The 24,916-nt window shown below is 41.7% G+C and overlaps 1 protein-coding gene across 8 annotated transcripts in view; it reads left to right on the top strand.

Annotated features, from left to right (window-relative positions):
- Window positions 1-24,896, top strand: part of FAM172A (family with sequence similarity 172 member A) — a 254,889-nt gene extending 229,993 nt beyond the window's left edge. For 5 of the 8 annotated variants that reach the window (XM_042823122.1, XM_042823121.1, XM_042823123.1 and 2 more), the window contains one exon: window positions 15,435-16,612. In XM_042823122.1, the coding sequence (XP_042679056.1) occupies window positions 15,435-15,682 (248 nt within the window). In that variant the 3' untranslated portion in view covers window positions 15,683-16,612. Of the gene's footprint in view, window positions 1-15,434; window positions 16,613-21,342; window positions 21,455-24,143 lie in introns of those variants that run through there. The other 3 variants (XM_042823124.1, XM_042823128.1, XM_042823129.1) reach the window with 2 other exon arrangements.
- Window positions 24,897-24,916: the final 20 nt, after the last annotated feature.

Raw genomic sequence — 24,916 nt, 5'->3', positions numbered from 1 at the left:
TCACTGGCCTTTAATTATACATAAAGAGAAGATAAGGCTATGTTCCTGAAGATATTACTTTTATGTGTCCTTTAAGGGAATGAATGCTTGTTCTAGTCTCAGCACCTTAATAAAGGGAGGAGATATTAGCTTCACTACAGCTAGACAATATGAAGAATGTTGACCAATCTGTGGAAAAAAAGTAATAAGGAACCTGGAAAGCAAGCGCAGACAGAGCTATGCTCCAGAGTCTCAAATAAGCATCAACTGAACCAGACTCAGAGGTGTCTGGTTGACACAACAGAAGCGTAAGGGACCTCTGTCTTTTCAGCTGGTACTCTGGTGCTCCGTGGCAGACTCTGCTTTTCTGCAAAAGGAAGAAAGGCATAAGTTTTCTTTCAGCTCCTCCAGGCAAGTGAAGGCAAAGCAAGAACATGACTAGAAAAATAAAACAATGTAGATGCTTGCTGACTGAGGGAGAGCTGACACCCTGTATTGATTTGGACTCAAAACACGTCTTTGACCTCTTTATAAGTGCTGGGATGGGCAGTCAAAATTTAATGTGAGTACAAAATGCCAGTCTCCTCCTCGTCCCTATTCTCGTGTTTGCTGGGCACATGTTGAGAGGTTCAGCTAGTGCCAGCAAAAGTGATTTCTTCACGAGACTCACAAGGTATAAGCCACCAAAAGAGGTTGCCACCATCAATGTCCTCAAAATTGTCAAGCCTGATATATAGGAAGAGAGGCAAATGCAGTTATAACCCTGTTGTATGGTGTGACAGTGGTTGTTTAAAGGAGAGGTTGCCTAATTATTCTGTTCCCTTGTGGGGATGTAAAGCTATAATAAGGAATTTGAAGATCATTAATCAATTGACTCTACAGAAGTTTGTAGGAAAGGTTGCGCAAATTTGGCACTTGGGGGATGTGTGAGGAGCAGACTGGAGGTAGGAGTGACTTTGAAAGAAGATGGGTGAGTTAGGCAGCAGGTTGGGCCTTCGCATATGTCTGTCTTCATTAATTATCAGCATTAGCGACTCTATATAGGTCATGCACACAGATGAGACATTTGGTGCCAGCTGGACTCAGCACCCAGCAAAGTTCCTGGGAATGTTCAGTTTATCAGCATAACCCACAGGTTCTGAAGGTAAAAAAAAAAAAGTGCTCACCCTCCATATGGCCAAAAAAGCAGAACAAGTGAGGGATGTGAAGAGAACATTGTGGTCTCAAAGCAGCAAGGTATGACAAAGATCTCTGTGGTAGCGTTCAGGAGTATCTGCAGGGCAAGAGGCCAGTGGTTAGAACCAGAGGAAAAGGTGATGTGGTCACCGTGGTCAAGTTAGTGAGTCTGGGCATCAGTGCTGGCTTCAGTAAATATGGCAAGATTGATTCTATAGATTTAGGGAACAGCAGCAGTCAACATGAGCCAAGAACAAGACTTAGAAAGCCCTGTCAGCCTAGATTGTGTCTGCCACAGATAAAAAGGGAAGTATGGGAAGGCCTGGGAAGAAATGCTGAATAGCATTGAATTCCTGGGAGAGGTGGAAGGGAGATGAACTTAGAGGTGAAATCAGAAACGGACACACTGAAGTTCTGGAAGGAGGAAGAGGAAGAAAATCTGGAGAGGACAGCTCTGCAGCAGAAGTGCGCTTGGAGAGGGAGCAGCATGTTTATAACCAGGGCTGATGTGGCAGAGGGTGGGGGTCAACCCTGGAAAATGGGGCAGAGCATAAGTCTCCATGGAAAATAAATTGTACTTTATATTAATTTTTACCTTTGTTTTCAGTGTCCGTTAATGACGTACTTTTTGTGATATAAATGCAACTCCTTCAGAGATTAATTTCTTATTTTGATTATGTAAATGTTGCACGTTGATTAAGTCTTTGTAGTTATGTTTTGGCTCATAGCAACATCTTTATCAGCAGCATAATTCATACTGTAGCAGTTAGTATGGCACTAGAGAGAAGTATCAGTTTATTTCTTAGAGCTAATTGGCTTCGCTACGTAGTTCAAGAATCATTGGCATCTAGTCAAACCATACTCTTAGAAAATGCACTGCACTAATAAATGCAGATCTGATGTTAGCTGCGTTGGTATTAAATTCAAATGAATTTGTATCCAAACTGTATCATTATTTTACACCAGAATATCATCATGTAAACACTAAAACAATTTGATTCAATAGATCTGTTCTGTCCATCAGGTATATAGGTCTAGCTGTCATAGAATCATTTTTGTAAAGGCAGAATCAATTTCTGCAATCATATTTGTGCCCGTGTGTATTATAGGAAGCAAAAACGTGTAAGCATTCTCAATAATGAATATGTTTTCAGGGAAGTTGAACAAAGATAGGCTGAACATAACCCCAATAAAAAGGAGTAACTGAGTAGGAGATTCACCTAGGGCATAGAGAAGGAAAACATCTCAGTTTTTGTTTTGTGTTTCAATTTCAGATTTTTAGAAGGCATAGTAAACTATTCTTCTTTCTTTCTCTCTCTCTCTTTTTTTTTCTTTTTTTTTTTTTTTTTTTTTTTTTTTTTTTTTTTTTTTTTTTTTTTGGTTTTGTTTTAAATGGTTGTGCTTTAATATTTGCTTTTTCCTGTAGTTACAAAGAGCTAGGCCAGAGAATAGGCAGTGATGACAGGCTTGCCTCCAGCTCCTGTGCAAATGTTAGCACGAGTGGCACAAGTGAGGATGAGAGAGTGATGGATGGGTCTAGGGAAGCCAGAGCAGCAGTGCAGTAAGAGAAAGCCCATCAGAGGAGAAAGCCTTTCTCTAAATGCTGCCTTTTGTCAGCTGCCAGCAAGGACAGCAGTCCTTGCTTGGACTTCCTTGAGCAGGATGTGAATTGTGCTTGTAAATTTTAAAAAATAAGAATAGAATTGCAAAATTTCAGGCTTATTTCCATCCATACTTATGTTCATGGAGTACTTTACCAGTAGGTGTTGATGGTAGTTGGAAACAGCAGCTGTGTGGAAGCAGACCTGAGACATGAAGAACCGCAAGCCTTGTGCCTTATCAAAATGCAGGATGAGTTCATCACAGATACCCACCAGTATCTTGTATCACCTCCTATCAGGAGTGTATCTCCACCTCAGCCCGTGTGACATTACCTTCTGGGAGCAGCACAAAGAAGCTCGGCTCAGTACGCACCGCTCCTTGGCGGCTGCCACTCACGTCGAGTATCCCTTCACCATCAGCTGCTCCTGCAATTTCTGGGGAGATGAGCAACAGCCCTCTTCTTGCTGAGGCAAGGGACAAGAATGTTGATTCATGTGTAAATCACCGGCTGCCCTTTATTTGCGGATCCAGGGAGAGTACATGGGCAGATAAAGGGTCGAGGCTGAGGACATGCCAGTTTCTCTTGCAGCCACGATGGCAGGCTTGGAGTTGTCAAAGACCATCTGTCATGGTTCTATGTGTTTTTGTTTTGGGGTTTCAGTATTCCACATCAAAACATCGTGTAGTGTACGGGGCATTAAAGTGTCACTGCCCCAATCCCAGGTACCTATCCCTGTACGTTACAGAAGTCACAGGATCTGGCCCTTCCAGCTCTCTTGCTGCCTTGCAGTGGGTGCTGGAGGTACTTTCCTAGCCGTTCCAAGCTTTTCAGGTTTGAATCGGTCCCGGGAACTCTCTCTCATCTTGTCTGATTTATTCATCTCAATTTCAATTAAATCGTACATATTGTGTTATCTTGTATTCCAATATTATAGTAAAATAAGTTTTCCTCCACAGATTGTTGCCGCTGTTCTTTTCCTCCCTTCCTTCCTTCCCATTTTGTGTGGGACTGGGGGGGGGGGAGGGCAGAGGCCTGTCGCCCCTGTCACGGACAGAGATTGATCTGGTCAACTCTGTGACACCATCAGACAGGCTTATTTACTCACAGTTTAAATAAATTCGTTTATTTGCAGGCACCAGTCATGCACCAAAACCCTGTGAGGTTTGGTTTCATGTCCCTGCAATTCCCTGCCATGGTATTAATCGGCTTGCAGTCTTCCAGCACCTTGTGTTGTGTCTCATCTAATAACGTAGTTATAATATATTTGTCTACTTTATGACTGTATTTGTATTGGCGTGCCAAGTGTGCGGCAGCTGGGAACTGTGTGGGGGTGGCAGAAAGTTATTTGATCTACAAAATCAGTTACCTGTCACTCAGTTGCCTTTCAGTGAAACATAATAAAGAATCATTATGGGCCTATTAGCGGTGCTGATGTAAATGCATTTCATGTGCCACTTTGAGATCAACAGTTACCCACACAAAAGTAAAGTTGTTAAGTACAGCCTTCTTTGTTCAAGAAGGCAAATCATAAATCAGGCAAGATATTAAGCTTATGAAATGTAAATTCAGGACCCTGAGGGTCTGATCTGTTGGTTCAGCTTCAGCCTTGGCATCAGGGGCTGTCCCTCCCTGCAATAAACAGTATGCAACATCACCTCCACTGCCTTGTCACTGTCTACTTTTGTAAGTCTGGGGACGTGCTCTGAATGCTTTTTAAAAGGCTCTTGAGGGAGGTGTTAGGGTGGAAAAAATGAGCCTTTTAAAATATTCAAAGAAACATGAAATAAAATGATGCAGTCTGGATTAGGAGAGTGAGGGTATAACTTGTTGCTCTCTGGTTTTATATCTCCCATGAGAATTCTTTTCTTTCTCATTGTTATTAGTGATACCACAATTTTGTGTATAATATTGATGCTATTGAAATCACTTAACAGCTTTATTTGCCAAAGAAATCCTATCTAAAAAAAGGAAGTTGTTAGTGCTAATATTTTGAAATTCACCTCACATCCCTTGTTACTCTTTTAGCTATTTAAATTCCGTTTTGAAAACTCCCACACTGTTTCAGAACCTGAGTTTTCTCTTGATCTCATCAACACCGCTTGAAGCAAGCCCTTTTGAAGCCACCAGAAAATGCACTTTGTGTCTCTTTTTGTGGCTCACCTAGGCTTTCAGTGCCTCACACTGGGGATAAAAAGAAAATCTGAAGTATGGGCAAAGGTCAGAGTTTTGTTTTATTTTCTCTGCACACTTTTAGTTTTCATTTTGTGGGCAGGAACTTACGGTGTTACAGTCTGCAGCCCATCAGACAGCAGAGGAGGTTTTGTTCACATGCTTCTGCAAGCAGTTGCAGGACCAAGCTGGAGGATCAGGAAGCACGGGGACCATCCCAGTTCTGTTCTGTGTCCAGTGGGACAGCAATGGCAACAGTGGCAGGCCTTCACTGGCAGTGCAGATGCTGATGAGCTGCTTGAATGTGGCTGGTTAAGGCCAGGCAGGAGTTGGGGAGCTGTGTTTAGAGCAGGTAGTGAGAGCAAAGTCTGTGGTGTGAGCAAGACTTGATTTAATTGGATTGATAAAAGCTGCATCTTTAGCTGCAATGCTACCTAGCACTCACTTAGCTCTAGTATAGAGCTTCTCAATGTACATCTTCTGAAAAGTAAATTGTTATCCCAGTGTCAAAAGCACTCTGGAGAGTAACTTATTATTGTGTTGGTTTTTGTTGTGGAGTTTTTTTGTGTTTTTTTTTTTTTTCTTCCCCAATGATTTCAACCTGCTTGTATGGTAACAGGACTGAAATATTTGGCAGTTCTATATGTATACAAATATGCTTCATGTATATGAGTATGGAGCAGTACACAAATATATACCATTTACTTAATATAAGCAACAACAATCTGTGGCAATTTTCCTAAGAATATATTTTATACATCTGTGAAGATATATATATGATATAATTATATGACAAATAAAAATATTTGAAGGTAGTGAACAGATTTGTTTATATGCATAGCCATTTACTCACCAGGATAGCTGATCTCAAATGCAAAATTCTTGTTTACGTTGTGCCACAAACATACATTTATATACATACAAAACTATGCATAACAACTAAAAGCAAATATCAGTGCTAAAAATATTTAGTTCAGAAAAATTAGCTGGTGGCATACATGAGTACTATCTGCTAATTTGTAGTACAGGATGAATGAATACTGCAGTTCAATTTAACTAGGTATGTGACTTTTTTTACTGATATCCTACACTGACTTTTCAAGACAAAGTTGAGTTTTGTCTGATGTGGCCAGATTTTCAGATGGGTTTAGCATGAATTTGTACATGTGAGACGTGTACATACTGGCATGCCTGGTGTATATTTACAGGCTTTATGTTTTATGAGCACGGATAAGTAAATATGCTCCAAATTACGTATACATTTTATACTTCATGACATTTTAAAATTTCTGTGTTATTTACATGGCATTTAAAATCCAATCCCCCTGGAACAGGCCCAATGGGGAGAAACAAGCAAGAGAGGTCATAGAACATTGGCATCTTTCCCCATCAGTTGTGGGGCTGTTGCAAAGAGGGCAAATGGCTGTACACACTTGTGTTTACAGGTACATGCCTTTGATTAACAGGAAACAGCTCCTGCGTGGTTGTGTATCTGAACTGAGTTATCAGTTCTTAGAGCAGCATTTCACATGTTGCTCTACAGACAACTTAGTGTATGAAGTTTTGTTATCTAGTGCAGACACAAAAGGAACAACAAAACTAACGTACTGTCACAAAGTCAGTGTAACAGTGGTTCTTACATCTGTGAATCTCACTGTTTTCTGGATTGCTTTGCAAATAATAAACCAAATTCCTCCTCAAAGTGACACGTCAGTAATTTCAGATTTGAATAGCTTATATGAAGGAATTTGGTACATTTCTTTGATAGCTCAACAGACTCACAACACTCCCATTTAAAATGCCCCTTTGTGATAGTGTGGCACTCTGAAATAATGTTAAGTTCTTTAAATCTATAAAACTGTGGGTACCCTGATTGGGGTAGAGCTCAGCAAGCTTGACTTCAGCCAGTTCTTCCTAAGGCGATCTGGGACACGAAGTAGCTGTTCAAGAATCTTGCTGGTTTTATTTTTAATGTAGTGAATGAAAATGGGTGGTGCTGAAAGGGATCTTTGTCATCTGGTTCCATGCCACACCATTTCAGATTCCCAGGAGAGGAGATAAATCTTGGGAGATCCACAGAGCATCAGACACGGAAGAACTTCCCATGCTTATTTGCTTGATTCCTTCAGTTCCTTGTACTCCCCCAGAGTGAGGGCTGTATTTGTTAGGCACACATTCAGAACTGTGGGTCATGAGCCAAACTTCATGCACAGGAAGGTGCAGGACGTTGTGTTTAAGTACTATTAGCAAATACAGAGTATTTCATTCTTGCTGGAGCTTTCTGAAAGTCCCAGTTTTTCATCACAGCCAAAACTTGTTGTAAGTCTGTGGCTTAAACATTACTTTTCACACAAATCCCAGAGAGGAACAGATTTATATTGCTGCTTGTGTAATGATATATCTTTGTTTTATTTAAAGGGACTATAGAGGAGCTATAAGGATTGCAAAGCTGGCAATTTTATTAAATGAAACAATTTTCCAGTATTTATTTTTAAAGAGTGAAAAGCCTAATTCTTTTAGTCTTGTTTTTATTCCTACTTCGTATTTTTCACACTTTATTCACACATTTTATCCACATTAAGTAAAAATGAGCCTTATTTCAGCATTCATACTATGAGCCCTTTAAAGAAAATTCATTATGCTGCCTGTTACTGTAGAAGCCTATCAAGTAGTCTGCTGTACTTAATGACATTACTTCAAATTTGGGGAACTTGTTTTGAAAAGGCAAATATGCAAAACCCAGGAATGTCAATAACACCCAATGACTGTTGCTCAAATTGATTTGTGTCTCGTGGAGATTTGGCTTTCTGTAAAATGTTAGCTGCCCAATTTCTAGCTTTAGCAAGTTAAATACATGGAATACAGCCATTTAAGAGAGAAACTTCTGTGCTACTGCCCAGTTTGCATTGAAGTTTGCATTGAACAAAGGGTAGAAGAGTTCTTATCCTGAAAAGTCAAAGAATAATGGCAGAGTTTTTACCAAATACGTGAGAAGCTGATGCACACCAGAGCACTGTCAACTGGGACATGTGCATTTGCCCATGGAAGGAAAGAAGGTGTCATTTTCCTTTATTCCTTCTTTCTTACAGGCTCCAGTATTTTCATATAAATTTAAATTAGAGTGGTACAGGTTGATGTGTAGGTGGTGTCTTGCCTGGAGTAAATCACAATGCTTTGGTATTATGACAACTTGGAGCAACTAATAGTTGGGATTTTGGCATTAGCAGTTTTTGTATCACACTGAGTAAATATGTGGCATCATGGTGATGAGCAAGAAATGTCCATATGAGTGCGTACAGCAACATCACCCACTGCCACGTTGGGAGATATGTTATAATCAAAGGAGCAAACAGTAGTTGATTATGTTTAAAAGATGCTGGCCATAAACATAGATAGAAGTTGTGCAAAGTGTGCTGTGCTTTCGGAATGATATTATGAAGCACAAACGGTGTAATTGCTATAAATATGACACTGAACATGAATGCTTATGCAGGTGATTGCTTGCTTGGGCAGATTAATGCCTTTATAATTTGCCCGGCCTGTCACATGTTTTGTGTTAGTATTACATGTCTGCTTTTGAAACTGAGCCTTTTATGACTTCAGTGGACTCAGCAGAATTTCTGTATTTGAAATTGATCAATTAAATTGTTGTTTGGGGGTAATTGATTCCGTTTACTGTGAAGTGGCCTGTGGCTGTGTCACCCTTCCTTCTTATCTCATTCAAAGAATACTATCACATTAGCACACAAAAAACAAATGCTAATAGCTGAAGCAAGGAAAAGGTTCAATGTGTGGTTGTCACTCCAAAACACACGTCGTGGCATAATAAAAGTCGTTCCACATAAAAGTTTAGCTGCACAGATTCTTTCTGATAAGGTTATCATTACAACTATCTGTTACTACCTTTATGGTGCCGTGTGTGCCTCTCTATACTGCTTTTTCATTTGTTCATTTTCTTTTTTCACTGTTTTGTTAACCAAACCTCAAATAAGTAACTGTTCATCAAAGACCCTCCAGCGTGCTTTCAGAATGAGACCAGAGATGCACGTGATGCAATTACAGAACAATACTGCTTTTAGTGACCAGCCACTCCAGCAATTTACGAAATGCTCAGAGTATTGCCCAATCAGTTCAAGCTCATGCTGGAGTGAACAATGAGAAAGTGCAAACATTTTGTATTTTATACACGTGAGGAGCAGCTGATGTCCCTGGGTTTGTTCAGCACAGAGCAGAGAAGCTGAGGGGGGGCCTCATGGCAGGCTGCAGCGCCTTACAGGGGGCAGAGGAACTCTCGGTGCAGGGGAATGACCTAACCATCAGAGGGAACTTCGGCTTCTGGGAAGTTAGGTGACCTGGAAACTTCTGACATAAGAAGCTGCATGAACCAGGTTTTTCCATGGGAGAGGTTGGAGAGACATCTTGACTGAGTGCTTTAGGATGTGTACATGTGGTGAGGCTTGTCTCTGCAGGTGCTTAAAACCCTCCTCAAGACTTGGGAAATCATGCAGGTTTCTCTCCCCTAGTGACATTAATTCCCTATTGATGTTCTTTAAAGTAGTCATCAGTTTCCACTTTAAATATATATTTTTCAGCCTAATAATTTCAATCACTATCTGTGTAATGGCAAGCATACATTTCAAAGCACTATATTACATGAGTTTCCCATATCCAAACTGTATTACATCCTCCTTAATTTCCTCATTGTACATCATTAAAAATGAAATTATTTCAAGTTCTGCTACAAAAGCCCAGTCTCTTTGAGCCAGATATCTCCACTCCCAGGTGACAACTGTATGTCAGCAGAGGAGCCTGGTGGAAAAAGACACAAGGGACCTTCAAGAGACACTACTCAAAGCTCTGAGTACTGTGGATGGAAGCTCTGCCCATAAGCAAGTGTCCTAAGGCTGGAGTTTGCTTATTGCAATCAGCGTCTTCAGAGCTACCCAAGGCCAATTCTAGCTGCCAAATTCTAAGGCCTTTCTGCTGAGTACATGCAAATGAGACTTAATGGGTTGTGACTAGGAAAAGTTGGGTGGTTTTTCATGGGATACTGCAAAAGGACAACAGGGACCATACTTTCCAAATTTCAAGCTGACTGTGAAGAATAGAGATGCAGGAGCTGCTCAGTTGAGTTCTTGTAAGGCTTTATTTTTATTTTCTCTTTTCTTCTTCCCATCAGAGGCAAAACATGTTTTTCCTCAATCTTATTTCCTGAAGTGACTAAATCCTTTTAGTTGAAACATAAAAAAAATAATAATTATCACCCTGAGGCGAAGACAGAGCATGGGAATTTTCATCCCAAATACTTTGCTTGGCAAAATTTATAAGCAACTGAAAACAAGTTCTTATAATGGAAACTATGGAGATCCCTAACTACAAAGGATCTACTTGCTTTATACTCAAAAGTCAGATAGAAATATCTCCATGACCCATTTGGGATACCAAACCCAATTTAAAAGTGTCTGCTTTTTGTATCTCAAAAAGCCACATTAAGCAATGGATGTCCTGAGGATGCATTTGGCTTTAGCACTTCCCAGCCCTAACCAAAGCTGTTGTATCTATTTGATTTGCTAAGAATGCCTGTCATAAATTTATTATATTCTTATTTTCCTTTTTTCTTCTTTTCTTTTTTTTTTTTTGCTGGAACACTTCTGCTGTGAAACTTAATCCAAGTATTGCTATGCACATTGGAATTCAAACTCGGGCAGTGCTGTGCGCAAGTCCAGCAGCAGTGCCTTAGAGAGATATACCATAGGCACATCCCACAGAAACATGGTGCAGTGATGCGTTTGCCTTGCTGTGTGAGCCCTCTGAAGGAAGAGAAGGCTAGTAATCTCCCACAGGCCCACTCCTCACTGTCCTGCCCTTTACAGATGCTCCAATGCACAGACCAAAACCTGGGGCAAAGTTTCCTAAGCAGGGGGTGGTTTCCTGGATTCATGAAGCAGCCCATGTGGGAGCAAATCCTGTATGTACAGTGTCTATCCCTTTGATTTGCCCTCTCTTCCCAACTGAAGCAATGCCACAGTCTTCCAGTGGCAAAGCAGTACTGAAGCATCTGAAGATGTGGAGTATTTGCACAGCAAAGCCTCAATGAGGCTTCTGCATAATGCAGTTACAGCTGCACAAATACTAAACATTCATGTCATTGTGGTACTGGAACTGAAAAGCATGCCATAACAGATGGGCATGGTGTTGACTGAGAGTTCTTTGCTTTTCAGTTAGTCATAGATTCTCTCTTTTCACAAAAGACTGAAAAAGTGTTTTCATAATTTAATGCAGCAATATATCGTGGCTATAACATTTCATTTATCCCTAGACTAACAGGGAACACACTGCATGTATTCCAGCCGCAGTGCAAGTTTTCCTTAAGTGCTTGTATATGAGCTCCCCTCCAACTTCCCTCTACAGGAGATTTAGTTTTTATATTAACTCCTTGCAGGATCTTTTATGAGCAGTGACTGTCAAACTGTGCTTGTCTGTGCATTTGTGCGTGCTGATATTGTTCTCATTTAGAAGAACTTCAGCTCCCACCTCAATCTTGTTTTTCCCCATGCATTTTTTCCCTAATATATCAACAGTTGTTTTAGAATTGTTTTGAAAAAAACAGCCTACAGCGTTTTAGGCAAACCAAGCCAAGTTGGAGCAATAAGTATTAGAAGATATGCATGGGGCACAAACAAAAGAATTCCCTGAATGTATTTAAGTGATTTTCTTCCTGCTTTTTTAATATAATACTTGTAGGCCAACTGTGGCAATAACTGATAATTTTAATGCAAGATGACATCATTCCAGTTCAGCGATTCTTCAGAGAGAAATTACCCTGACAACTTCTTTTCATTTTGTTTTAATTTTCTGAAAAAAAGTTAAGATTTTCAATGTAAGAAAAAAAATAATTTGATACAAGTTTCAAAACTCATTTAAATACTTCATCTCTCTTCCACTTCCAAACACACTTTCCTGGCAGTTTCTTGCTTTTGCATCTCCAGCTCCCACGGTTTACCATCGTTCCAGCTGAGAGAGACTAAACTAAAGTTTTCTTCAGAACCCGTGGAGTGCCTGACAGAAGATCCCTGTCATGACATGAAGTTCCTTGCATGCTTTTTCTGATTATTTGGCAGCCTGACTTAGCAGCACGGGTTCTGTTGGAAGACAGAAAGGCCAATTGTTAGGTCAGGCCAATATTTTGAAACAAGAATCTTTATTTAGAAATGCAACAAGGTCATTAACCTTGTTGTTTTCTCTCTTTTTTTTTTTTTTTCTTTGCCTGGCAGGGAAATCATAAGTTGTTTGCTTAGCATTGAAATGACTGCAACATCAAGTTTTGGAGCTTGATGTATTTTTTTTTTCTCTTATATCAGTGGAGATAGCAAATCAGTCCCCATCTTGGAAGAAATTTGATCTCCCAAATGGAGATAAACGTTGAAAGTACTCAGAAACTTTTCAGTTCTGCAGCTGGGTGATTAAAACTTGGTTTGCAGAAAGACCCTGATTTGGAGGTTGACTTCTGTCCCGTCCTGTCTTGCAACTCCTGAGGATTTCTGGCAGAACATGCTATGCAGTTCCTCCAGGAGCAACCCACATCTGTCCTTCACCCTGTTGAGCCCTCTCCATCCACAACTCAGAAACACTTGGAAAAAACAGAATGAAAGTCTTATTTTTGAGGCTTTTTTCTCCCTCTTGCCATCACTAACTTAACATTTCCCCCGTGTCCATCCCAGACTGTGAGTTCTTCCCACTGCCAGTGGCAGACACATCTCTCACACACACTCATGCGTCTGACTCCCCAGGAAGAGGATCTCAGGCAGGCGTTGGCAGGGGTCACCCCACCCTGCTCACACCCAATCTACTCGTCTCACCAGAGATATGACTGCCTTTGGCTTCCCTCCCTGCCGCATTACACTGCGCAGCTCCCTCTGATGACACTGCTGAGGTTATGTCATGGGAAGTGTGATATTACTCAGCTTCGTTAAATTTAGTGTAATTCACATCTGCAAAGCCTCTGCAAATTGGTGCTTAGTCTTAAATTGAAGGTTTCCACAATGTGGAAACTTCAGAGTATCAAGCATTGAGTCCTGGTGTGTTACAAATTAGGGTGTAAAAGTCTGGAATTCCTGAAAAGCATGCCAGAAAATTGAAGTTTCTGGGAAGTTCTAAGGCAAATATGTAATTAATTTAGTTGGCAACACTAATAGCTGGGATGGCACCCTTACAAAGAATTCCTTTGCTTTATTTGCGTTTCCAGCCCAAATTCTGAAGGTGGCTGAAAGGGCGAGTACTTCAGCAGAGCTGCCTTTGTGAGCCAGTCCCAGCCACACACTTCTCCTCGCTGGGCTGTAATGGGTGCAGACCTGTATTGATCACCATGACTTGCAGGAGAGAAAAATCTTTGCACTTCAGATTGCATATAAATTATAAATAACATCTCCAAAGGCTGTGAGTTACAGAAATAGCACTCTTCAGAGACTACCACATGTAAAGCTGCTGGTATAGAGGTTATTAATTTTATGATTGCAACGCAGCTGTACTTGACCCACAACGATGATCGTTGTCCATAAAATCTCACAGTCTGGGGTCAGTCCCTGGCCTGTTTCAAGAATGTTCATTCACAGTGACCAGCAAGGATCACATTAATGTAAGAAGGTTAATGCTCACTGTATCACTGTAAATTAATTGGTGAAATGGCACTGTCTCCTTCCCTTTGCTTTTTCTTTTTTTTTTTTTAGCTGTTGTTTTCTTATAGAGGTTTTTTCTTTTTTTAATTCAGATTTTATCCAAATGAATATCCAAAGTCTGTCAGTGACTCCAGAACTTGAATTCTAAACTGCATTTGTTATGTGATGAAACACAGGCATCTCGCCTTTCCACTAAGTCACCCTACCATTCAGAGTAGGGTTGCTGTATTTTCGTGAATGTGTCCTCTTTTTCCTGCCCCACCATTACACTTGAATGGTTAGTGTGGCCTATGACTGGGTTTTCTAAATACCAGCCAAAAGCAGATCTCAGATTTTGCTTTACAGTAAGATTGAGAAGATCTGAGTCAGACCTCTTTGAAGAAGAGTCAGAGGAAGGGAGGAACTGTGGTGGATGTGAGGAACTGAGAGATAGGCTAGGTGAGTGGATGAGAAGCAACAAGAATTAAGTGGTATGTGGTGGGCAAGGTCTTGGAAAGAGCTAGAAGGTAGATAAATTTAGGGAGAGAAACTCAGAAATTCCTCTTAGGCTAATAGATGTCTCAGATAGAGGAAAAGGAGTGAGAAGAGATTTGGGAAGAAGTAAAGAGGACATTCCTCCCTCTTGAGGCTTATTGTACCTATGAGGATTATGGGGTGGCTTATCTGCCTGAGACCTGTGAAGGTATTTGCCCTGTCAAACTTGAGGTGTTTCTGAGCATGTACAGAAGCAGTGCTGCAATAAGACACAAGCTTTAAGATCAGGCACCCGAGGTGTCAGTGGAGTTTAAACACATTAGGGAGTGGTGAGCAGCTGACTTGGGATCCTCAGGATCACTTGGGTTTAGACTGTTATATTTCACTTCTCAACACAAGGTGCTAAGTCCTTTCTGGCAGTTCATGGCACCTGGGACAGGTGTCTAGTGGGAGAGTGAGTGGATGCCCCACTCCCATCTTTCCTTTTGTTTACCCTAATCCTATCCTCTGGCCGCCGCAGCCAGCAGGAGGATGGATGAGTTTTGCTCAGCCTTTCCTCAGAGGTACAACACAATCACAGATGCGGCATCTGCGTTGGTGGGGCTTTCCTTTCCTTCACCATTACACACTTAACCTCTGGAGGATGACCAGGGCATATTGCTCTTCCTGTGGCTGGGCTGGGGCAGCCACATTCTGAAGGTCTAGGCAGGAGCTGGGAGGTGGCAAAGGCACCATGAAGGGACTGGGCTGAGTTGGGTTAGAATGGGTTACGTTAGGTATCGTTTCAAAGGCAGGGCTTTTTTATAGTGATAGAAGGGACTGCGAGAGCTTTAGTGGCAGGAAATAGAAGAGTGAGCTGCTTCTGCACTTGACTGGAGAAAGCAAAAGAGTAAAATACCATTATTCCTGTACCTCTAAAAATAGTCTGGGCTTGTGTCGACTGCAATCCTTTGCCTACAAAAGTACGACAGGAGATTATAATCCAAGGAGAAACTTCAGGAAAAAAAAAAAAAAAAAAAACACTTTGAAATGTTCCTTAATATGAACATGTTCTTCCAGAAATTGAGGGAGGGGTGGTGCAGGAGTTAATTTATTCACTACAGGCTTATGACGTTTGAACTCAGATTCTTGGTGAAATCATAAGAGCACTGGGTCTTTGCTGCAGGCCCTTTTGTTGCATCAACGAGAGTCTTGGAAAGACTTCCTTCACTTCTATGCATGGCATCCACGCCAGTTCTCGCATGGAAGGCGAGAAAATTACGTTCAGCTGTTTTCCTTTATAACAGTGGTATTGCAATTGCAGGTCTGTGCTTATCCTGCTGGCGATTAAGGATCTTCTTCCTTTTTTTTTTTTTTAGATGAGATGCACCATCACATAACATGGGACTTTAAAGTACTGCCCTTCCCAGCTGCTGATGCAGGCACTGCCGTTTCTACAGCATCGCCTGGGCTGCTTGTATTTTGGGAGCACCAAAGCTGGATAAGCTTGTGCTCGTGCTGCTGGAACAGCTGTTCCTTGGGTGATTTACATAATTTCATCTGCTTGGTGGGTTTTAAAAATCTGAGATATTCTTCAGTGAAGGAAAATGAAATCAGCATTTTCTGAATTATTTCCAATAATTAATTCTCATCTGAATGTTTGATGGTACAATTACTATGTAGGAGCAAATAATCATAAAACACCATCATGGAGACTAGCTATTTTCGAAGTGCTGGTCTTTTCACATGCCCAGTGCATAAGTGGCATTCTACCATGTTAGCAGAGTTTGCAGGCAAGGAATGTAACTTCAAGTCTGTGCCTTATGTGCACCAGAAGCACTGAAAAGCTGTGGGATTTTGGAATAGTTGCATTTTAAAATCTGCCTCTCAAGTATTTCATTTGGCATTAATTAATTTAATGCAGTTACTGTCACAGTATGATATATGAGTCAAATGTTGTGTGCCCATCAGTGCCTGGTGCTACCACTGGTCTGGGTTGCACCATCTTGATCTGCTTAAGCATGGCAGCAGTGAGCACTGCCTTGGAAACCATGTTATACATTCCCTTGGCAAGTGTCGGGGTAAGAAGATGCCACTGACTTCTTTTATGGCACTGCTGTATGTCAAGTTTGGTCATGTAAATTAGTATTTCTCAGATTTATAACCTGTGGAAGTTTCAGAGCATAAATACACATTTAATAGTGGTCTCTGAAGAAGCCACATGGATCTATGTTCTCAGGAAGGACGGGGTATATTGAACAGGTAAAATTTCCTTTGTTCATAAAATAATCTTCCTTTGTCCTGCTTGAGAAGATGATGATTTTCAAAAGCTAAGTACTTTGTGCTCTTTGATGCAATTTTATAATTCTTTTTCTAGATCATGATAGAAGAAAAAGAATATAAAAAATTCAGAAATTCAGTTGTCTCACTGATGTATGTTATTCTAATTCCTCAGAGTTATTGTGACATACCTTGCAAATGTAATCAGTGCTACCTGTTGTCTAGATACAGCTGATAAAATTGCGGACTAATAAAAAACAGGACTGATGGAAAAAAATGCAAGGAGTTATTTAATGTGTCACCTGCACCCATGGTATTTCATGGAGAAAGAAACTCTTGCCTAACCTACTCTTGATGAGAGTCATGAGATTCTAAAACTTCTATAGGTACTTTCTCAGCTCAAAAACATTTTCCTGTGGTGACATCTGAACTTTCCATTTCACATTTGACAGAAATTTTATTTTTATATGTAAATACAGGTAAATATATTAATACAAAAATGAATGTAGGTATAGATAATACAGATATGTTGGAGATGTAGATACAGATATAAATATATTGATAATAGATAGATATGGATTTAAGTATAGGTTTGGATATGGATATAGATATGAAAATAGGTGTGAAGAAACAGCCATAAATGTAAATGTTGGTGTAATTTCAATCCCCACCTGCTTACCTCTGGGGGCAATACCACTTTACCATGTGTTTTGGAAGCCTATAATTTCGCTGTACTGATATCGGAGCCTTTCCTCAAGGATGAGTCTTGGATCTCATGCAAGCATTCACTGCTCGTAGAGCTGCATTGTTCAAGAGTGTTGCTTGGAGTCATGTTGCCAGTCTGACCAAGCTAGTGATGGCTGGAAAACTGTAGGGCTGAAGGGACAGTCATCTGTGTCATTTCACTGGCAGCAAGTTTTCATCGACATTTCCTGTGTCCTGGCTCTTGGAGCACACAGGTCTGCTGCAGACCTCATGAACTGCTAGCCAGTGTCCTGCCCACTGCCTCCCTGCATCTGCCAAATGGCCTAGTCCCAGCACCATTGCTGAACCCTGTGGAAGCTGTGCTGGCACCTAGTCCTCATCCACCCCAGGTTGTGGGGCCTGGGGCCAATTCAAGCATGGTGTCTCTGGTGGCCACACAGGCTGCAGGGCAGATTGCAGCAATTTCATTTGCCCTTTTGCCTGTGCTCTTGCCCATTTTATAAAGATTTTGGAGAAATTTTGGACCTGTAAACAGGTTTGCTGTGTGGAACCAGTCTCCCCAGAGCAACCCACAGCCAGCCCGCTGCCTGGTACTCCTTTAAAACCAGGGATTGTGACATTGCTGTCTCTTGAAATGCCATTTTAATAGCCTCCACTTTAGCTGTTGCCTTTTTCTGATTCATTGTTTTTTAATGTACTTGCATACCACTTGCATTACTGCAGCTGCCTACAGTCTGACCATTCCACTGGTGGAAATGACATCTCTGTCCCAGCCACAGAACCATGCTCTGACTAGGAAGATTCCATAGCTGTTCGGCACTCTTTCTTTCCTTTTTATAATGCATACTCAACAGAAAATTTCTTGGCTTTCAGTGACCTCTGCTCAGATGCGAATGACCTTACAACTTTCACTTATTTAGCCAGTTAGCACTCAGAGGAGCAAACAAATGACCCATGCTCATGGGACTGCCCTTAATATTTAATGAAGAGTGGTGGAAAATATGAGCCACAATGATGTGTTAGCCTCCAATCTCTTTCTTGCATTACAAACCTTGCTTGCACTCAGCTCTTGTATGTATTTTTGCATCTTTTACATGTGGGCTGAGAGAAGGATGTAACAAAGTTTATTACCTTTTCAAGCCGCTTGCTCCTTGTGTGTAGGTTGTGTGCTGTAATAAGGGGGAAAAAGAGAAAAAAAAAAAAAAACACTGCAAATATAGAAGCTCAGAGGTAATCTTCATCGTGGATCAGTGGGATTCTTAGTGCTCTGTTTCTGCTGTTCCATTAAAGATACTAGAGATAATAAATGGCCGACAAAAATAAACACTGACATGTCATGGGAGACAATAACTTAGCATAACATGTCTTAGTATGTGTAGTCTATTCTCTAGCTTTGCCAAGCAGCTTCCCACAATTTTCTTTGTATGAGTATTCCATCTAAACAAGCTTACTGTGAGTCTAAGCCCTCTTCATAAGCTGTATTTTTATTTCTTCAGCTTTGTCTAGTTCTTCCCTCTTGGCTCCTCCAAAGAATAATTTCCCTACCCAGACACTTCTAGATCGTTATCATGTTCATGGCTCCACAGACAATTACTTCTAAGCCAAACCAAACATACTGAAGTTTTGTTCTTTTTCTTTTGTTTTGTTTGTTTGTTTTAATATCCCCTCAGAAATCACTGCTTCCATTTCATTAATTGGTTTATCGCTTCTCTCTTAATTTTTCCCAAGCTTTTACCTTTCTTCACCATTCAGAGGTCTACAGCGTATGTAGAAGCTCCTAAGATCGTCAGTTCTCTCTCAGAGCATCTTGAGCTAATAGACTCCTTTCCAATGTTTTTCCTGATGCTCTTGTGCTCCTTGTCAGAAGCATTTAATGACTTTAAACAAGACATTTATTAAGTCTCCTTTTTCCTTGGCTTTACTCATGATGCTCTGAGAGAGTCTTCTGTTTTGGGGTTTGAGATCCGGAAGTTTACTTCAGTAGAGCAAAACAGACTCAGCAGACATGGTAATTTCCACAGAGCACACTCCACTTTGTACAGATCCAAGGGATCCTTCTCCAAGAATAGTAAATGAAGAAACCTTATGAATTAAAAATAGTTAAACCTGTCATTCTGGATAACATCTCACACAGCCAAAGGTTAAAAAGTTAAATACCTGTTTAGAAATAACTGTGATATAGAAGTCATTTAGTAGCATCATAGGCAGGAATGTTTTTTTTTTCTCACATACACGTGAAGATATGAATGGTATAATCACACTGTAACACTATTGCAGAATGGTATATGTAAGAGCATAAAGTCTTACATGAAGACTTTAATTTGTGTGTGTCTGCATCATGGGAGAAAGAAAGATAAATTTCCATTAAATCCTTCTGAATGGTATTTGCATCACTGGGTCAGAGGGGAATGTGACTGCTGATTTGTTCATTTGTTTGTAAAAGGAGAATGAATGGCATTGCTTCTCCGCATTGTGTAAATATGAATAAAACACACTTGCTAAGTTTTAAATTGCTACTGTTTGTGCACATGGCCCCAGAAGGCTGCCTTTCACCCTTTGAAACATTCAGAGAGAGCTTTGATAAGGCTCTTTGCACCAGTGTGTTTCAAAGCTTGGCTCCACAAGCACAGAGGCGAGCAATGTGATGGGGAACAAGGTCTGATGTGGCAGCTGGCATAGGATCCACTCCTATCAACACCAGCTGGAAGCTTTCCACCATGTGAGATGCTCCATGGAGAACAGCCAGGCTCTCTCCTCCATCAAGGAGTAAATCCTGAGGCATGGAGCACCCTTAATGCTTTTTGAAGCCTGTGGTATTGAAGTATTGAACTGCTGCTTAAAGAATCAGACCCTGGGTCAGCGTTGTGGCTAATATCTGTGGAGAAACTTTTCAACCTGGAAACCTTTCTCTGCAGATGTGCCTCAGTACAGAGCCGTGCCTCGAGGACTCTCTGCTCCTGTGCAGCATGGGAAACCTTTGTCCCACACATCGTGTCATTCTCGTGGGGAGTCACCATTGTGCTGTGCACTTCTAAACACAACGGGAGGAGGTTTTTGTGCCGAGCAGTGGGCAGGAACAGCAGGGGGGCACCTTTGTGCTGCACAGCTGGTGACCACAGTGACCGACTTGCTGCTGCGCCAGAGCAAGTGATGGCAGTGGCAGCACACAGGCAGGCAGTGCTCCTTCCCGGTGCCACCAAAGGACAGCTTTCCTGGGTGGGAGCAAAGTGGAGAAACAGCAATGATGGCTGCATGCCTGTGCTCGCTGTGCACCTGGCCACAACACACAGTCACCTCTGCAGTCGTCAGTCCAAACTTCGTATTTCTTTTCACTTTGGCATTTTTTCTACCCATTTAGACCCCTTCTACTTTATTAATTTTATTATTTTTTCTCTGTCTCTTCCTTTTGCTTTATCTCCTATTCAGTGTGTCATCTTTTAATTCATCCAGTTAAATAATAAGCAGTCTCATTATTTTCTTAGATCACTCCCTAATGGCCATGTTTAAAAGACTTGAGCCATAATACCAGTCCCACTGGGACACCATAGATATATTTTCCACCTTGCATCACTATGTATTAGTTACCTTCTCAAGTGCTCTCACCTCTTTCCAAGAGGTGCAACAGCACTTACTCACAAGACCATGAAGCCCTAGTGTGTGATGAGGTGAGGGATGATACTGGGGTGAGATACTGGCCAGAGCCCCACAGGTAGAGCCTGAACCTACATGGGCACCATGGCCACCTGGTTACTGTGGTCACCACAAGAGCAGCACAGGCATCACCAGTGCGCTCATGCTGAGTGCTGTAGGATGCCTGCAGAAGCACTTGTCCATGGTATGTGTAAGGAGTCACATAGGGCTGGATCTGGCCCCAGAAATCTCAGGCTTGGTGAAGACTCCATGTTGGAGCAAAGAATACTGATGCACAAGAGGCAAGGACAATGGCAGCTTACCAGATAAGGAGGGTCATAATAACTTGTGACTCCTCAGGTTACTCCCACACAGATTAACCTGTGCAGAAATTGGTTTATCTTTTGCCCACCATTTTTTGTGAGGCGATTGAAATTGGTTCTTTTTGTTCTTGTTAAATGTGATCCTGTTTTGTTTTCAGGCTTCTGTTACCCTAAAGGTACTTTCAGGGTTGTTGGGGTTTTTTTGTTTGTTTTTTGGGGGGAGGGTTGCTTTTTGTTTTTCAGATGTCTTGCTTTAATAGCATTCAAACATAAATATTATGTGTGTTAATTTCATTTAATCTTTCTTTTCTCAGATTAACATTGTTTTTTTTTCCTCCCCCCATCACAGTCCTTTGGTGCCTACCTGATTGTGCATGAATTCTCAGAAATAATTGCCAGTAGTTCAGCAAGTTCATTAACTGATTCCCTGAAGACCTTCAGATGCATGTCATCCAGACCTGGTGATTTGTATATTAAATTTTAGCGAGTATTCCCTTATCTGAGTTTTTGTATTTACAACCGTATCGTCAAGTCTACATTATTTCCAATTGTCAGTATCTCTTTCTTGCAGTGTATAAATCGATTCTTGTACCTTGTTCACTGTTTTACATTACTCACTTTACCTCACATATTGCTCGATCCACTTTTGGAGTTCTTCCCTGACCGTGTTCTGCATTTGATAAAACACAAATGTATCTCTCCTTACATCCTCTTGCACTGGAAGCAGGAGGTCACTTTTCTCTCAAACCCTCTTTCTGTGTTTTTTTTACTGTGCCATGCTGGTGATTCCCCAGTACTATTTCACATCCATCTGTATGTCTCCGAGTGACCCCTTTGGCACCCCCTTCTGGGTCTCTTTCGGGTTGGGAGAAGTAAGACTGATGGATTTTGTCCTTCTACAGCGGTAGACCTAGCATAGTTTAGGATGTTCCAGCTGTCTGCCACATGTAGCAGTTTGCATACATCTTTTTGTTACACCACAGTCCATACGTCCAAACCATTGCTTAATGTGGTGTTTTGAGTTGTGCAATTTATAATCACATTTGTTGAAATTAGTGAGCACTATGAGGATATATACCTTAGAGTATCTTAGCTGTAGTACAGAAGCTTCTTATTATATGGCCCTCACAAACGATTATTTCCATCAGAAAATAGATGGCTTCTCACCCATTTAATTTAGATTTGTCTACTACAAAATGCACAACTGAGATTGCAATCATCAATGATATTTTTCCTCTGGCAAAAATGTTATGGCCAAGTCTGTCATCACCCTGAGGACATAACTCTTCTCACTTCTGTCAAATTTCCCAAGCCTTTGGTATATAAATCATAAATGCACAGTCTGTGCAGTGTTAAATTTTTAGGGCTCTCCCTTTAGTGGTAGTTGAATGTGAATAAGTAAGGACAAAATTTGACCTTTAAATGACTATAAAGAGCCAAGGCAGATACTTGGCAAGCTTTTCTTATTGCAGTATTAATCAAGCAAAGAATCGTCATAATCCCAGAAACTAAATAGCCATTGTAGTGATTTTATCACCAGGGAAATTGTTCATCTGTCAGTAAGATAGTCACTAGGAAGGAGAAAATAGGGAGTGTTAAAATTGCTTTAGACCACTGAATCATTGTGTCCCTCTAGATTCAAAGCTTGAATTGTTTTTTGAGAGGGGTGGGTTGAGAAGGTTTGCTACAGGAAAGCTTTAGGTTAATCAGTTTCAGTAACACCAGTGAATGTGAGCCTGATCTCTCTTGAGGAAATGAGGAGAGTGCATGGGAGAAGGCAAGGCAGAGAAAGGGAAGGGGAGGCTTCTGAAACTTATTGTTTTGTCACTCTTTGTTTCTGGATGGCCCTTTCACAAAGGAGGAACGTTGTTGATTAAAAAAAGAGAGAGAGAGAGAGAGAGAGAAAGAAAAGCATAATGTTCGCTGCTGTATTTTCACCTAATTGAATCCAGCAGATATTAATGCACATGAATGCGACAGGGACAGAAGGGGATGACTGCAGGCAGGCGATGGCGCCAGCTCTGTGTTGGTGCGGGCCTGGGGAGCCATCTGTGAGGCCTTGTGCCTGGCGGGGCTCTGCACGGCGCTCCATGTGTGTGACACAGGTGTGCGAGGGGACCTGTGTCAGGAGCACCGTCTGTCTGCACTCCGGCATGCAGTCCATCCATAAAACCCGCTCTGGCAGGTGACGCACATGTGGCACTGCCTGGCGAGGCACCAAGGGAGGCCTCCAGGCACCGCGGTGACACCAGCCGTGCCGAGGGCTCGTCTCCTGTGCTGGGACACGGGTGAGAGTCCTACAGGACAAGGCTCTGTGCCTGCTGTCCCCGCTGGCCTACCACGTCCTTCCTTGTCGTCACCCCCAGATCGCGGTACTGTCACAAAACTGTTGCTAGGCAACAAATGTGGTTACTGGGTCTCAGCGAATAGCTGAAGGGGAAAGTGAAGTGTTGCGCCATTGTAGAGTAACCATAGCAATGACCTACTATTACAGACTAAAGAATTATCATTAACAATGCTAAAGTATCAAACAGAGGCCTGGGATCCAGAGACTTCCACGTAACTGGGGTCTCCAGGAAGAGATCCCAGCACTTCCCCGGTGCTCGGCTCCGCGGAAAGGTGAGCGCTTCTCTTGGGTTGATTTGGGGCATTTTGCTGTTTGTTTTTGTAAGTCGAGCGAATGCGGCACGCGTTCAAGGAAATACTTGTAAAGCAATAGAAATACCCAGCAAACGGAGAGGTATGGTTGAGTGGGATGCAGAAGGAGGAGTGGAATGACACTGACTTTCTGCCCATATGTCAGGTTTGGTTATTTTGAGGAAGGAAGCACCATCATCTTGCAGTGGTTGTTGCTGAAGTCTGGCCTCTGTTTTTGCTAACATCCATGTATCAAGCTAAAAGCTGTGAAAAACAAAAAAAGGTACAGGACTAAGTACACCAGCTCTTCTCAGTTGGACAGAAGAGGTGCTTCCATGGAGCCAATCATCATGGGGCACAGTTGTTTCCTGGACAGACACACCTCTGGACTCCTGCCATTCTGACACAAGCAAAGCCCAACCACTGTGTGCCATATGCCTATGGCTGCAGTGCAGGTTTGCTGCAATGCACAGGCCACCATGAAGTGACTCATCCTGTGACTTTGTTTTGCAGGTACGGAGCGTCATGAACTGACTTCCTGGAAGAGTTTTCCATCCATTTTCAAGTTCTTCAGTGAAGCAGTGGAGGCAAAGAACAGCTCAGTGAAGCCAGCCCCAATGCGGCGCTCCAATAGGATAAAATACGAAGAATTGTAAGAGGAGGAAGGGGGAGAAGTCTCTTCGCTGCTCGCTCTCTGCAAGGAGTCTCCCAGCCCCTCATTAGATTGTTTTCTTCCTAGAGCACAGGGTCGTGATGTATACATCTAAATAACGTTTTGCATTATTTCTAGATGAGTGCAACTGTCAAAGCAATATGGGTTCACTGGCTGTGCTTCCTGTGGGCTGTAACTTGGATTTTGTGCTGCCCATCAACGCACAGATTAAGGCTGACAGTGGTAGCAGCATCTTACAGCTCTAATTGCCCTGACATAGCCCTGCCGGGGCTGTGTTTCTAGATCCAGTAGTCTTCTCTTTCTCAGCGACCAAGTGGGATCAGTTCTTCAGTCTTTCATTTTCTGCTGGTAGGAGGGACAGAGAAGTTTGGTCCAGAATTATGGAAAAGCCCCTTTGTTCTAGAGATTCTCTCCAACTGCCGGATCAATGGCATTGTCTGTGGATCTTATCTTCCTTTTGAAAGCTCCACTTAAAAAAAGTGGCTATTCATTAACTGCCTGGATCACACTGTGAAATATGACACAAAAAAAAAAATAAGAAAGGAAAGGAAAGGAAAGGAAAGGAAAGGAAAGGAAAGGAAAGGAAAGGAAAGGAAAGGAAAGGAAAGGAAAG

This window comes from Centrocercus urophasianus, unplaced genomic scaffold, assembly GCF_019232065.1.
Source record: "Centrocercus urophasianus isolate 14NV4802_14NV808 unplaced genomic scaffold, USGS_Curo_1.0 seq_21, whole genome shotgun sequence".
NCBI lineage: Eukaryota > Metazoa > Chordata > Aves > Galliformes > Phasianidae > Centrocercus > Centrocercus urophasianus.
This window is presented reverse-complemented; position numbering and strand designations above follow the sequence as displayed.